At 38.9% G+C, this 16,928-nt stretch overlaps 1 protein-coding gene and 1 pseudogene across 1 annotated transcript; both read right to left on the bottom strand.

Moving 5' to 3' along the window:
• Positions 1-9,350: 9,350 nt before the first annotated feature.
• Positions 9,351-10,289, bottom strand: LOC140942150 (melanocyte-stimulating hormone receptor-like). The gene has a single exon (XM_073391119.1). It carries the CDS (start codon positions 10,287-10,289, stop codon positions 9,351-9,353), a length of 939 nt encoding a protein of 312 aa, XP_073247220.1.
• A 5,087-nt stretch (positions 10,290-15,376) lies between these two features.
• On the bottom strand, positions 15,377-16,340 carry LOC140940046 (melanocyte-stimulating hormone receptor-like; annotated as a pseudogene).
• Positions 16,341-16,928: the final 588 nt, after the last annotated feature.

Here is a 16,928-nt window from a genome sequence, read left to right as displayed (position 1 = left end):
ATTTCTCGGATGTGATCGATGAAACGAGGTGTACGTCAGGGCTTTATCATGATTTACATATCGTTCTTTTAGATAAGTTGAGTGGAAAGTAATATTGATGATTCGCAGTCTGCAGAAAACAGTACGCACGTCTTCGTCGGGCCATACGGTGCCAGGGTTTCAGAAAAGTTTTGTAGTTATTCAACCTAACTTCGAACTATGATGTGCCCTGTGCCAGGCTCAGGTGAAACGAACTGGACGGATCAGTGATTTTAATGACTTTTCACGTTACCTGTCCATTGCAAGGTTGACGTATGACAACTTAGTGTACATTACAGGTGAGTGTCATATGCATTATTAGCCAGCTTGGAGACAGATAGCCGAAAAGAGGTATAATTAATTAGTGATAGCAAAAATGGTTTTGATTTTATGTTTTTGTTATGGGAGACAACTAAGTGAAAAACTTCTTAAATGCTAAAAACCATTCCGGAAAGAAACCTCGGCTTCTAGTAGTATAGGGTATATTAAAATTTGTCCGCTGACTGCCATTTCACTGCATTTCATTTACTTGTTAGCTATTCTCGCAAGTACGTGATTTCCATAATAATACACAGCTGTTTTAATACGGTCGACTCCTGGCAACCCTCTATAACTCGAACTTTCCGCTAACTCGGGGCAATTTTCATTTCCCTTCAGATCGTTTTCTATATAATTTTACCCTCAATAACTCGAACTCCCGATAATTCGAACTTGTTTCTATTTCCCTTGAAGGTTCCAATTATCAGGAGTCGATCGACTGTCATTCCCCATATCTATATTGTGTAAACTAATACTAATATATAATTATCTGAGCGCATGGTGACTTAATTCGTAGTTCTTCCTGTTTTTCTGAATTATTGCACTGTTAACCAAAAGCAAAGCAGGTGATGTCTTTGACTTGGTTATAACTTAAAGCTTCAAATAGACAGAAATCAACGTAAAAACCTTAATTAGGCTGGATTATTACACGTGTATTGATCTTGTATCAGTTGTTCCCACGCGCTACTTTTAAGACAGGGAGTCCAATCAATCCGCCTGACATGTTGTAATTACGGCTGAGCTCAATTTTCGGCTTTACTATAAGCGAATAACTAACATTTCAAGGAAAACCCACGGAACTAAATACCATTTTTGTAGCACTATATAATTTTTTTTTTTAGGGAACTGAGATCTATTAGCTTCCTCTCCCTCTCCCCTGTAGATGCGTACTCAGTTACGTTCTAGACCCCTGACAGTTCTTATATTTCTTCGAACTTAATAATCAACAGCTTTGCCATCCTCTGAGCAGAGCCTCTTTTTCGCTTCTACTTGATCGAGGAAGAGCTAGAGAAAAAGAGGCTTTGCCCGAATCGCGCCAAAGAACGTTTGGACTAGTCAATCACGTTTTCCCTCGTCAAACTGGTTTTTCTAATGCGAGCATTCGTTTCAGTTGATAAACCTCTGATCATAACTGAGCCTGCTGTACTCAGCGTACGGCTTTAGGCCTGTCTTCGGAGCTGTATACTAGCAACGATCAGCGCATGGTCAAAAAGATCTTACTCAAATGGTGCAGTCTTTCTAGAATACGCTAAAATCAAGCAAGCGAAAGAAAGACTCTGCTGGTAGGATGCGTCTTTGGGGATACAAGAATGGGTAAATTCCACTTCTCCTCTTTTTTCCCGTACGGTATTGCTCACGAGAAGAACCTTCTCTTTGATGATTGTCCGCTAGTTCACTACACACATTTCCCTGCTTCATAACCAGGCGCATAAGGGAACATGGAGAGGTTTCAGGTTAACGCAAAAGTCAAACGTACAGTCCACAATGTGAAAGGGGTTATGATCTAAAGAACGAGTTATGTATATGCATTAGTGACTGGGCAAGTCTCCCCAATCTTTTAAGGAGAGCCATGCCATGGAAAATTTTAAAGCGCAACCTAAGAGCCAAATATTTTAGTCGAAAGCCTTTGTATTTGAATGATAGTTAATCTTTTAGTTTGGTTGTATATTTTTTACTTAGCCTTTCTTTTAGTTTTTTACCCTTCTTGCCCTTTTAACTTTTTATCCGTTAGCTTTTTATATTTGAGCAATAGTTAAATTTTTAAGACTGATTGTAATTAGTAGTTCTCACATTTTTTAATCTTGGTGTGGACCTCCCCGAAAACCACTAAATGTGACTAGAGCTTCCTCTATAAAGATTATTAATATTAATATTATTTTATAAAATAACTAATTAAAATAGTACGCGCGTTCTGATTGGCCAAAAACCTATGGTTTATTGTGCCGGTAAACTCATAGTTTTACTTAAAGTTATTTTATAAAAGCAATAGACCACACTTTCTATGGGTTTATCGGCGTGATAACCCACTTGAGATGTTGGGAGAACATTCGAAATGCTTGTAAATCACTCGCCTTCGGCTCGTGATTTACAAACTTTTCTCGTGTTTTTCCAACATCCCGCGTGGGTTATTACGCCGGTGGTCAATTGCTTAATGCTATCATTATCAAAAAAAGCGGCGTTTGTTTGTTTTGTCATCTCTCTAAATTTATCAGGTAAAAATGACTCTTCGTTAAGTGAACTGAGCCAGTAACATCCCACGAAACAACAAAAATGTACTTTAATTTTTGTACTGATCACGTTGGTTAAAATTTGTTTTATTGTTAATTTTACGTACAATAAACTCAAGCAAATACATATGAATTCATGTATTATGATTACTTTTGTATGTATAAAGAGGGGGGGGGGGGGGGGGGGGGTAATAAATACGGCTCTTTCCGCCAAAGACTTTGAGGCGCAATAGACATTAAATATTATACATGTGTATGATTCGTTTTAAGGACAGTCTAGTGTTTTTGACACTGAGGCATTTTAAGTTGAAAACCATAGTAAACTAACTCGATCGACAGAATAGTTGCCTTAACGTTTTTTTTACAGCTTGCATTACTTCCCTGATCTTCCAACAGTACAGGAACGGGTTTAATGACGAGTTTAAATAAAGTAAAGAAACAGTAAATCGTCTAACGAGGTATACCGATAAAGTCATCCCTTGTTGAGGTGTCAAAGCTACCACTATACCAAACGGCAAATAACATGCAACCAATGTTCCCTGCACCCACAGTGCACTGTAAACCGCCTTTCTGTATCGAGCTATGCTCAGTGTGATTGCTTGGCTCGGTTGTCCTTGAGCAACATGGTTCTGAAGATGAATTCGATTATGACGCAGAGAAAAGAAAATTTTTGCGTAAGCGAAGATTGTGGTGATTAGACACAGAGCTATAATTATGTATTGACACCATGAAGTTAAAAGACGATTCCAAAAGATAGTAGATGCACCGACGATGGAAAAAATCCATAAATTAATTACAGTTATACATGTTTTTCTATAAGTTACAACTTGTCTGTATCTGAGCCCAAGCAACAAGGTGAGAAGTCTGTCCACATTTATTGCAGTCAGTGTTACTAAAGACACTACACACAAAGTATAACCTGAGAAAACTTCTGCAAAATGTGAGTAATAGAAAACATCACATCTTTCCTTTACAACAGAAGTCAAATAAGTCACAGCCACAGGATCCAAAATGATACCAACACAGAGATCAGTTATCGCTAGGTTACGATACAGAAGTTTGGACGGCGGATGAAGTGAAGTTTCCTTGTGTAGGGCAACTAGGATCAGAGTGTTCCCCAGAAATGCAGTAATGGAAAGAAAAATATTAAGAGCTGAAAGAAATATAAGCTCGCCATCTACACCTCTGATAAATTCCGCCAAGCAGAACAGTTCCATGAATGTTTTCTGGTTTTCATCTTCAGTAACGTTTGTCTGAGCCATATTCATCTGCGATGAAATGAGGTGCAAGTGAGGGCTTTATTTAAATATCGCTCTTTTAATTTTGGGGGAAAGTGATATGATTCTCACAAGTTTATCACTAATAACTTAAGGCTGTTTATGTAAATATCATCGTGTTTCAGTCAGCTTATGGTAAAAAGCTGCAGTCAGTCAGAAGACAGTACGCACTTTTTTGTCGGGCTAGACGGGGTTTCAGAAAAGTTTAATTTGTAGTTGTTCAAGCCAACTTCGAACTATGATGCAGCCTGCATGTGCCAGGCTCAGGTGAAACGAACTGGACGGAACATTTTAATGGCTTTTCATGTTGTCTGTCCATTAAAAGGTTGACATATGAGTAATTTGGCAGAAAAAACCATTAACACAAACTGTTAAGTTTATAAGCTTGAGTCATCATCGAATCATTTTCCCGCCCAGGCGAGCGTTTTATGCATTATTAACCAACTTGCGGTCAGATAGCCGAAAAAAGGTATAATTAGTGATAGCAACAATGGTTTTAAGTTTTGTGCCTGTTATGGGAGGCAACTAAGTGAAAAACTTCGTAAATGCTTAAAATTCATACCAGAAAGAATCCTCGGCTAGTAGTAGGGTATATTAAGATTTGTCCGCTCACTGCCATTTCACTGCACTGCATCTACTCTCAAGAGTTTTTCCCCATATCTATACTGTGTAAACTAATTATCTAAGCGCGTGGCAATTTAATTCTCTTCCTGTTTTACTGAATTATTGCAATACTAAGTAAAAGCAAAGCAGGTGATGTTATTGTTTGGTTATAACTTAAAGCTTCAAATGGACAGAAAACAAACCCTATTATAATATGACTCGTGCATTAATTTTGTATCGGTTGTTCCCACGCGCTAGCTACTTCCGCCCAGATATGTTCAATTGCCTGAGCCCTGTTTTCGGCTTTGTTGTAAGCGAATAACAAACATTTCTAGAAAAACCTAAGGAAATAAACGCCATTTTTGTAGAACTATATACATAAGGAACTGAGATCTATTACTTTCCTCTCCCTCTCCCCTGTAGATGCGTACTTAGTTACGTTCTAGACCCCTAGCCTGACAGCTCTTATATTTCCTCGAACTTAATAATCATCGGCTCTGCCATCCTGTGAGCAGAGCCTCTTTTCCCTTCTTCTTGATCGAGAAAGAGCTAGTCCTGCCAAGTATGAAGACAAGAAGCCTTAACAGTCTAAACATACCAACTTGTTTGGTTTACACCGGGGAGTGCACTCCCTTATTTGGCCTAGAGGGGTATGTTCCCCTGAACAGGGTATAGTTATCAGGGTCTTTAGTCTTAAACATGGTACACAATTTCACTATTTAGCGTCTTGGACAGGGTGTTTTTTTGTATCCGAAGCCTTTAAAAGAGTGTGCATGGAGTTGACGGTGAGCGGTCTATATATGTGGTGCCAACAATTTCTTCCACCAAAAGTTGTAGCTCAATGATTTCAATTTGAGAAAATTACTCAATTCTGTATGCAAAACGAAATGAATCAGAGTCATCAAATAAAGTCTCTTGTCTTAGGGCCTGTTTACATGGAGTGGGGGACCCCGGTCTAGTCGGGTAGGTTTCTTTTGTTTTGTGTCCCCCAGAACTTGAAAACAAAAGAAACCAACCCCATTAGACCGGGGTCCCCCACTCCATGTAAACAGGCCCTTAGATGGGGTAGCGAAATGAACCATTTTCGTCTTCAACAGAGTCACGGGTTTGAAGGCCTGGGCGGCACACCTCTACCAAACTTCTCTTGAGTGCCCCCCAGCCCCCTCCCCCGTGATAATTTCGGGTTTGGTATGATTGATACAATGAAAACGTCCTCATGACACTCGTTTCGATTAAATAAATTAACGCCGCAAACTGTCATAACTGTATAGAGGTGTTCACTATGTCAAGTTTGTGTTTCTATGTAAAACGGATGACATTATTATAAAACAGTGCCCTCTCTGATATATATACTGCTGTATACTAACAACACACGATTAGCTAAATACATGGAGGAAATTGAGATCAACAAGAACAGACGATTTAAGAAAATATGATATTTCTTATGATTAATCACGTGTTCTTGTATTTCTACATAAAAGCCAAATAACTAAGCACAGGGATCGAAACAGTTTTCCCACCTCTCTCTTTCGAGATATATGCTCCTTCCTTTTCGCCTCTTTTGTTACCTTTCTCCAATACCTTTCAACTGACGCACGCAAAAGGACGTCTCTCTTGCTACTTCTAGATTCGCAACAGTCTTTGGATAAACAAGAACGCTCTTAGTAGCTTTGAGTTTCGCTTGCTTGGAGCCCATGGGGCTTGGTGAAAAGTTTTGTTGTCAAAGGCGGTGGTGATGTTATGCTACTTTTTCTTTTGGAATACAAAACGAGTGTAAATACTCAAAACGTGATTTCAGGGAGAGACATGCCGCACATCCGGCTTAGCTTCACACCACTGTGAAACTTTTGAAAACCTTTTACATATTGATATTGCTCCAGTGAGGAGAACTCTTTCAGGAAATTTACACCCAAAACATTGAACGATGTTTTTTGTCAGTATAAATACATATGTATATTGATATTGAGAGTCACTCTGAAGTGAAATTACTGGGAGTGACCATTGACGAACATTTGAATTTTAGTGGGCATATTGAAGAGGTATGTAAAAACACATCTAGGAAGGTTGGAGTTTTGATGAGGCTTAGAAACATGTTAACATTATCAGCCAAACTTAAGATTTTCATTTCTTTCATAATGCCTCAAATTACATACTGTCATACAGTGTGGCATTTTTGTCGGGCGTCGGATAGCAGAAAGATGGAGCGAGTACAAGAGCGAGCGTTAAGAGCCGTCTACTGCGATACGAGAAGTTCATACGATGAGCTCTTGAGAAAAGCTAAATTCACGACACTAGCTATAGGCTAGCTGTCGCTGATTGCAGGATATAGCCATAATTATGTATAAGGCAAAGTACAATATATGCCCTCGGTACAAAAAGGACATTTTTAAGCTAGATAAACCTCGCTATGGGCTCAGAAATTCTGGTGACTTTTTTATTCCTCGATACAAAACAACAACTTACGGAAGACATAGCCTGAGATACGTGGGCCCAGTAATATGGTCTAAACTAAGCAAGGATGTAAAAAAACGCAGAATCAATTTACAGCTTTGAAAAGAAAATTCGTAAGGAAGATCTTAAACAAGTAATCACAGAGGGCTGTAAAAACTGCTTTCTATGTTGTACATAAACGACATTTTCTAGACAGAAACGACACCTCATAATTAATCAGTATTATTATATATTAGGATGTATATTTTTGTAAATTTATTCGTTGTAAATATTTTTTACATTAATTAGTTAGAGCTGATAGTATTTTAATTTAGTGCCCCCTATTAGTAGGCCTTACATGGCCAGCTGGAAGACCTGACACTGAAATAAAGTTTATCATCATCATCATAATCATCATCATTATCAAATGAGGCGCAAGTGAGGGCTTTATTTAAATATCGCTCTTTTAATTTGGGCGAAAAGTGATATGATTCGCACAAGTTTATCACTAATAACTTATTTCTGTCAGCTGATATTAAAAAGCTGCAGTCAGTCAGAAAATAGTACGCACTTCTTTGTCGGGCCAGACGGGGGTTAAGAGAAGTTTTGTAGTTGTTTAAGCTAACTTCGAACTATGATGCAGCCTGCATGTGCCATGCAGGCTCAGGTGAAACGAACTGTACGAAGATTTTTAATTAATGGCTTTTCATGTTGCCTGTACATTAAAAGCTTGACGTATGAGTAATTTGGCAGAAAATTCCAATAACACAAACTGTTAAGTTTATAAGCTTGAGTTATCATCGAACCATTTTCCCGCCCAGGCGAGCGTTATATGCATTATATTAACCAACTTGAGGTCAGATAGCCGAAAAAAAGGTACAATTAATAGTAGCAACAATAGTTTTAATTTTTGTGCCTGTCATAGGGAGCAACTAAGTGAAAAACTTCGTAAATGCTTAAAACCATAGCGGAAAGAAAGTTCGGCTAGTAGTAGGGTATATAGAAATTTGTGCGCTCACTGCTTTTCCACTGCTCCCTCGACCCTCGCGTGTCTCCCTCGCGCGCGCCCGTTCTTTCTTTCGCCCAATACTTCCAAGCGCCTGCTACGCAGGCTAGGAATGATTCCGAGGTCCAAAACACGAACGTGTTCCGACTCCCGGGTTTCACAACTTGACAATCAATCTATTATCACCTGCATAACATCAGACAAATAAGGAAGTCCTTGACGCCTGCTTCCACCAAACGGCTGATTATAATTGCAACGGTCTTCTCTATGGTGTACCAGCTGTGCATCTTTCCAAATTGCAACGTCTTCAGAATTCCGCAGCGCAACTTATCACCCATACACCCAGATACTTACACATTACCCTAGTGCTGCTTGCACTGCATTGGTTACCGGTGAAGTTCCGAATTTGCTATAAAATCGCTGTGATCTCTTTCAAGGCTATTCACCATCTGGGGCCTGCGTAATTAAGTAATCTCATAAATACTAAACGATGTTCTTGCTCTAACCTTCAGAGTAATGTGGGCGTTATTTTGCAAGACCCTATCGCTAAGTTCAAATGCACTCTTAGGGACAGAGAAAATTTACTGCAGCTGCTCCAAAGATATGGAACGGTTTACTCGACTACATTGGGAAAGAGAATGATTTTGGATATGTTTAAGAGACTAATTAAGACGCACTATTTCAAAGAGGCCTATAGCGACCTGTCTTGAGCTATCTATGGTTTTCAATTTCTACTTTTGTCTTCTATTTTTACTTCTTACTTGTTATGAGTTATGCTAAATTACCTATTAGAAGGAAATGTAACAAATAATTAAGCTTTACTATATAGAGAGTATGTAATACAACTTTTGTTTTAGTCTTATTCGAGTGTTATGCGCATTTGATCATATATTTCTCAATGTTAAAATGCGCAATACAAGCAATAAATATTATTATTATTATTATTCTTTTTAACTTGTTTTTCCTTTTAATACCAGAGACGGATTGGTAATGACTTAATTTAAAACTCTGGACTGCCTGCAAGAGCTAGTGACCGCATCTGAGCCGCAAGGAATGTATTTGTGAAATCGTTATTGACACAGTGATTGCTATTTTTATCAATTTATACTATTGTTGATGTTATATAGTGCTTAATTCTCACTCCAAATACTTCTGTAAATTATGTACATATTTTTTAAAGTTGAATAAAACTATTAATAATAATAATAATAATAATAATTATTATTATTACAACGGAAGTCGTCACGATTATTGTTATTCCCAGTTTCCTCGGTCTCCGCCAGGGACCTCTGGGACCATGGCCGACTATTTGGGGAAGACCGACGAAAAAAACGGCTGAAGTTTTAGGTTCTCGCTCTGCTAAAGCAAGCTCGACTAATTAAACTGCAGTTGATAAGACATGAATAAAGGAAACGATCGGTACTTGTAGTTATTCATCAGTATGATTTTTCAGTTAAAGAGCAAAATAAACTAACTCGATCTACAGAAGAGTTGCCTTAATGTTTTTTTCACAGCTTGTCTTACTTCACTGATCTTCCAACAGTACAGCAAGGGATTTAAAGACGAGTTTAAATAAACTAACGTAGCCGTAAAATGCCAAGCACGATATGCGGATATAGGTATCCCTCTTTGAGGCATCAAAGCGACCGCTATAGTAAACGGCAGATAACAAACAACCATCGTTCCCTGCACCCACACTGCACTGTACACTGCCTTTCTGTATCGAGCTATGTTCAGTGGAATTGTTAGGCTCGGTTGTCCTTGAGCAACATGGTTCTGAACATGAATTTGGTTATGACGCAGAGTACAGAAAATTTTTGTGTAAGCGAAGATTATAGTGGCTAGACACAAAGCTGGAACTATGTGTTGATACCGTGTGGTTATAAATAGATTCCAAATAAAAGTAGATGCACCAACGATGGACAAAATCCAAAAACCTAACACAGTTATACTCGTTCTTCTCAAAGTTACAACTTGTCTGTATCTGAGCCCCAGCAACAAGGCGAGAAGTCTGTCCACGCTTATCGCAGTCACTGTTAATAAAGATACTGCACACAAAGTATAACCTGAGAAAGCTGCTGTCCGAAAAGAAAAATAGCAAATATCCCATCTTTCTTTCACGACAGAAGTCCAATTTGTCACATACAAAGGCTCCACAATGATACCAACACAGAGATCAGTTATCGCCAGGTTACGATACAGGAGTTTGGACGGCGGATGAAGTGAAGTTTCCTTGTGTAGGGCAACTAAGATCAGAGTGTTCCCCAGAAATGCAGTAATGGAAAGAAAAATATTTATAGCTGAGAGAAAGATAAGCTCGGTAATTACACCTCTTATAAACTCCACCGCGCAGAACAGTTCTTTAAATGTTTTCTGGTTTTCATCTTCAGTAAAGTTTGTCAGTGCCATATTTCTCTGTGATGAAACGAGGTGTACGCGAGGGCTTTATTTAGGATCACTCTTTTGGATTGAGTGGTGTGTTATTGATGATTCGCACATCATTTTCAATATGCTAACACACTCTTTTTTTTCTATAAGGATATATTTTATAAGAATATCGAGGCTGAAATTTGCGAAATCTTAAGAAATACTTTAAGAATAAACCCCAGGCTGAGATTTTGAGAAAGATATAATTTTGTGTGGTGAAAATCTGTAAATACAATTATAACAACAACAATTTATTCCTTTCCTTAAACGGCAAATCTAACTAATTATATTTAACAAAACTATAACTGATACCCCAATATATTCTAAAACGGAAATGTCATAAGCTATTAGGTAAGTGACGGCTTTATTCAGTCATCACTTAATTTAGTTGGGTGGAAAGGATATGATTCGCCCACCGCCGGGGGGGGGGGGGGGGGGGGGGGAAAGGGGCGGTGTTTATCCCTAATAACGCAAGGTTGGATCCGCGGTAATTCTTCTGGCTCCAGTAGTTCAAAAGGTGGATACCGCTATCCGGTGGATAATTCTCTATCCAGTGGATTTCCCAAATACTTATCCGCTGGATAGTGATTTATCCAATGGATAGCGCTATCCAGCTTTGGAACAACTGGGGCCGGGTGCTTTCATTAATAGAAACCTTAAGATTGAGGTTTGGTCATCTTACTGCAAACGACAAACTGCTTTTTGCGCTCAACGGTTTCACGTTACTTGTCTGCCCTTATTAGGTGCTTATGATTCGCCGGTGGTAGCTCGCGGCTGCAATGTTTGTTTTCATTCAATCATCCACTTACTTCTATTTTAGCTAAGAAATTGCCTTCAAAATTGTTTGAACTATTTTTGACATAGAATTCGATAATCAAAAAGGAAAAGAGCTCTAAACAGTCATATTTCTTCTTATTAAACGTGGAATTGTGATGTTTTAGGATGCAAAAAACCTTGAGATAAACCACTTATCTCCGGTGCGTGGTCTAATCGTACAAACGTGAACCTCAAACCGCAAATCTGACGACAAGGCCCTGGTCACGTGAGTTCTTGACGTTTGCGGTTCACGGGAACTGCCGAAAAACTGTGCGCGCGTCTTTGTCGGGCCAGACAAAATTCCCGGTGGTTCAGAAACGTTTTGTTGTTGTTCAAGATAACCTAGAACTATGATGTAGCCTATCGGCCAGGCTCAGGTGACTAACTCGACGTGCGATTTTAATGACTTTTCATGTTGCCTGTCTATTGCGAGCTTGACGTTCCACACCTTATATTGCGTTAATTTGGCAGAAAATTTTAATAACTGAAGAGAGAACACAAGCTGCGAAGTTTACAAGCTTGAGCCATCACCATTTTCCCAGGCGAGCGTTATATGCGTTAATAACCAACTTGAGGTCAAATGGCTGTAAAAAGGTATAATCGTGATGGCAACAACGGTTTTAATTTTCTTCTCTGTTATGGGAGGCAAAAAGTGAAACAGCTCGTAAATGCTTAAAACCATATCGGAAAAAAACCCCGGCTAGTAGTAGGGTATAATTAAAATTTGCATGTCCGCTGACTACCATTTCACTGCACTGTAACTAGTCGAATGTTCTACGCAGTATTTCCCCACAGTGTCTATATTGTGTGAATTAATTATTTAAGCGCTTGGTAACTTCATTCTTTACAGTGTTAACCAAAAGCAAAGCAGGTGATGTATTTACTTAAATCTTCAAATAGAGAGAAAACAACCCTAAGTTGGATTAAAGCTCGTGCATTAATTTCGTATCAGTTGTGCCCACGCGCGTTTAAGACATGCCGCTTTTATTTTGATCAAACACACTATAGATTTTACATGAGGCAGTCAGGGCAGTCAGGGTTAGAAGAGAGCAGGCAAGCCAAGGCACAGCTTAAAAAGTACAGTGATTAACATAAAAAAGGCTATTCACTTATTAGTATCCAGGAAGGACTATACAATTTATTATCATATGAAAAAAGAACTGACTAGACACTTACAAGTATAAGGAATGCACTTATGCGTATTAATAAAAGGAAGGCAAGGTATATCTATGCTGAAGGTATACTACTTCGTTCCACTCAAAGATACAACTTGTCTGTATCTTAGCCCTAGCAACAAGGCGAGAAGTCTGTCCACCATTATTGCGGTCAGTGTTAATAATGACACTGAACATAAAGGATAACCTAAAACGTCGTCTGCCAAATTGGCGTGATATCAAATATCCCATCTTTCTTTCACAACAGAAGTCTAATAAGTCACAACGAAAAGTTTATAAACAGTGCATTTCACTATTGTCCGCATGGATGGGTGCCCGTAAGTGGGTTGAATTTGGAGAAAATGTTAATGCTTTCCTCAGGGACAAAGGAAACTGTCCGTTATCAGAACGAGGTGTTTGTATTAAACTGGTGTCCGTAAAACGGGGTTTGAATGTTTTGTCATCTCGCTTAATTTATCAGGTAAAAATGACTCTTTGTTAAGTGAACTGAGCCAGTAACATCCCATGAAACAACAAAAATGTACTATAATTTTTGTACTGATCACGTTGGTTAAAATTTGTTTTATTATTAATTTTACGTACAATAAACTCAAGCAAATACATTTGAAGTCAGTTATTATGATGACTCTCCCCTGGGATGTATAAAGAGGGGGGAATGAAGGGGGGGGTGGGGGGGGTAATAAAAACCGCTCTTTCCGCCAAAGACTGATCCTTTGGAGGCGCAATAGACATTAAGTATTACACGTGTATAATTCGTTTTAAGATAAGTCTTGGAGTGTTGTTGGCACAGAAGAATTTTAAGTTGAAAACCTTAGTAAACTAACTCGATCGACAGAATAGTTGCCTTAACGTTTCTTTTACAGCTTGCCTTACTTCTCTGACTGATCTTCACCAGTAGAGCAACGGGTTTAATGACGAGTTTAAATAAAGTAAAAAAAATAGTAAATTGTCTAATGAACGACGTATACCGATAAAGTCATCCCTCATTGAGGTGTCAAAGCTACTCCTATACCATACGGCAGATATCAAACAACCAATGTTTTTGCACCCACAGTGCACTGTATACCGCCTTTCGGTATCGAGCTATGTTCAGTGTGATTGCTTGGCTTGGTTGTCCTTGAGCAACATGGTTCTGAACATCTGCAGCAATGGACAGAAAATATTAAGAGCTGAAAGAAACATAAGCTCGATTGCCACCTACATAAATTCCACCGAGCAGAATAGTTCTGTGAATATTTTCTGGTTTTCATCTTCTGTATCGTATGTCTCAGCCATATTCATCTGCGATGAAATGAGGCGCAAGTGAGGGCTTTATTTAAATATCGCTCTTTTAATTTGGGCGGAAAGTGATATGATTCTCACAAGTCTATCACTAATAACTTAAGGCTGTTTATAACATTATCATCGTGTTTCTGTCAGCTGATGTTAAAAAGCTGGAGTCAGTCAGAAAAGAGTACGCACTTCTTTGTCGGGCGAGACGGGGGTTCAGAGAAGTTTTGTAGTGTTCAAAGCTAACTTCAAACTATGATGCAGCCTGCATGTGCCATGCAGGCTCAGGTGAAAGGAACTGTACGAAGATTTTTAATTAATGGCTTTTCATGTTGCCTGTACATTAAAAGCTTGACGTATGAGTAATTTGGCAGAAAATTCCAATAACACGAACTGTTAAGTTTATAAACTTGAGTTATCATCGAATCATTTTCCCGCCCAGGCGAGCGTTATATGCATTATTAACCAACTTGAGGTCAGATGGCCGAAAAAAGGTATAATTAATGATAGCAACAACGGTTTTAATTTTTGTGCCTGTTATGGGAAGCAACTAACTGAAAAACTTCGTAAATGCTTAAAACCATAGCGGAAAGAAACCTCGGCTAGTAGTAGGGTATATAAAAATTTGTGCGCTGACTGCTTTTCCACTACTCCCTCACCCCTCGCGTGTCTCTCTCGCGCGCGCCCGTTCTTTCTTTCGCCCACTACTTCCAAGCGCCTGCTACACAGGCTAGGAATGATTAGGAATGATTCCGAGGTCCAAAACACGAACGTGTTCCGACTCCCGGGTTTCGCGACTTGTTAATCAATCTGTTATCACCTGCATAATATCAGATAAATTAGGAAATTCTTGACGCCTGCTTCCACCAAACGGCTTGTATAAGGCATGATCATGGCATGAATTTATTATTGCAACGGTCTTCTCTATGGTGTACCAGCTGTGCATCTTTCCAAATTGCAACGTCTTCAGAATTCCGCAGCGCGACTTATCACCCATACACCCAGATACTTTCACATTACCCTTGTGCTGCTTGCACTGCATTGGTTACCGGTGAAGTTCCGAATTTGCCATAAAATCGCTGTGATCTCTTTCAAGGCTATTCACAATCCGGGGCCTGCGTATTTAAGTAATCTCATAAATATTAAACGATGTTCTTGCTCTAACCTGCGGAGTAATGTGGGCGTTATTTTGCAAGACCCCATCGCTAAGTTCAAATGCACTTTTGGGGACAGATCCTTTACTGCAGCTGCTCCAAAGATATGGAACGGTTTACCGGACCATATTAGGAAAGAGAATGATTTTGGATATTATTAAGAGGCACTATTTTAAAGAGGCCTAAAGCGACCTGTCTTGAGCTATCGTGGTTTTTTAATTTCTACTTTAATCTTCTGTTTTTACTTCTCACTTGTTATGAGTTATGCTAAATTGCCTATTAGGAAGGAAATGTAACAACTGCTTAAGCTTTAGTATATAGAGAGTATGTAATATATCTTTTGTTTTAGTCTTATTCAAGTGTTAAGCGCATTTGATCATATTTTTCAATGTTAAAATGCGCAATAAAAGCAATGAATATTATTATTACTATTATTATTATTGCAACGGAAGTCGTCACGATTGTTATCCCCAGTTTCCTCGGTCTCCGCTACGAACCTCTGGGACCATGGCTGACCACTTGAGGAAGACCGACGGAAAAAAAACGGCTGAAGTTTTAGATTCTCGCTCTGCTAAAGCAAGTTTGACCAATCAAACCGCAGTTGATAAGACATGACAAAAGAAAACGAGTACTTGTAGTTATTTAACAGTGTGATTTTTCAGCTGAAAAGCATAATAAACTAACTCGATCTACAGAAGAGTTGCCTTAATGTTTCTTTTACAGCTTCTCTTACTTCACTGATCTTCCAACTGTAAAGCAGGGGATTTAAAGACGAGTTTAAGTAAACTAAAGTAGCCGTAAAATGCCAAGCACGATATGCGGATATAGGTATCCCTCTTTGAGGCATCAAAGCGGCCGCTATAGTAAACGGCAGATAACAAACAACAAATGTTCCCTGCACCCACAGTGCACTGTAAACTGCCTTTCTGTATCGAGCTATGTTCAGTGGAATTGCTTGGCTCGGTTGTCCTTGAGCAACATGGTTCTGAAAATGAATTTGGTTATGACGCAGAGTACACAAAATTTTTGTGTAAGAGAAGATTGTAGTGACTAGACAAAAAGCTGCAACTGTGTATTGATACCATGTGAAAATAAGTAGATTCCAAATAAAAGTAGATGCACCAACGATGGACAAAATCCAAAAACCTATCACAGTTATACTCGTTCTTCTCTAAGTTACAACTTGTCTGTATCTGAGCCCCAGCAACAAGGCGAGAAGCCTGTCTACGCTTATTGCAGTCAATGTTAATGCAGACACTACACACAAAGTATCATCTGAGAAAGCTGCTGTCCGAAGTGAATAATAGCAAATATCCCATCTTTCTTTCACGACAGAAGTCCAATTTGTCACATACAAAGGCTCCACAATGATACCAACACAGAGATCAGTTATCGCTAGGTTACGATACAGGAGTTTGGACGGCGGATGAAGTGAAGTTTCCCTGTGTAGAGCAACTAGGATCAGAGTGTTCCCCAGAAATGCAGTAATGGAAAGAAAAATATTTATAGCTGAAAGAAATATAAGCTCGCTATCTACACCTCTAATAAACTCCGCCGAGCAGAACAGTTCTATGAATGTTTTCTGGTTTTCATCTTCAGTAAAGTTTGTCAGTGCCATATTTCTCGGATGTGATCGATGAAACGAGGTGTACGTCAGGGCTTTATCATGATTTACATATCGCTCTTTTAGATCAGTTGAGTGGAAAGTAATATTGATGATTCGCAGTCTGCAGAAAACAGTACGCACGTTTTACCTGTCCATTGCAAGGTTGACGTATAACAACTTAGTGTACATTACAGGTGAGTGTCATATGCATTATTAACCAACTTGGGGCAGATAGTCGAAAAGCGGTATAATTAATTAGTGATAGCAAAAATGGTTTTGATTTTATGTTTTTGTTATGGGAGACAACTAAGTGAAAAACTTCTTAAATGCTAAAAACCATTCCGGAAAGAAACTTCGGCTTCTATTAGTATAGGGTATATTAATATTTGTCCGCTGACTGCCATTTCACCGCATTACATTTACTTGCAAGCTATTCTCGCAAGTACGTGATTTCCATAATAATACACAGCTGTTTTAATACGGTCGACTCCTGGCAACCCTCTATAACTCGAACTTCCCGCTAACTCGGGGCAATTTTCATTTCCCTTCAGATCGTTTTCTATATAATTTTACCCACAATAACTCGAACTCCCGATAATTC

This window comes from Porites lutea, chromosome 6, assembly GCF_958299795.1.
Source record: "Porites lutea chromosome 6, jaPorLute2.1, whole genome shotgun sequence".
NCBI lineage: Eukaryota > Metazoa > Cnidaria > Anthozoa > Scleractinia > Poritidae > Porites > Porites lutea.
The sequence above is the reverse complement of the archived record's forward strand: the minus strand, read 5'-3'. Positions and strand labels throughout refer to the sequence as shown.

Bases quoted from the DNA above. Each gene is read 5' to 3' on its own strand.
- LOC140942150 (XM_073391119.1), bottom strand. From the start codon at position 10,289: ATGGCACTGACAAACTTTACTGAAGATGAAAACCAGAAAACATTTAAA.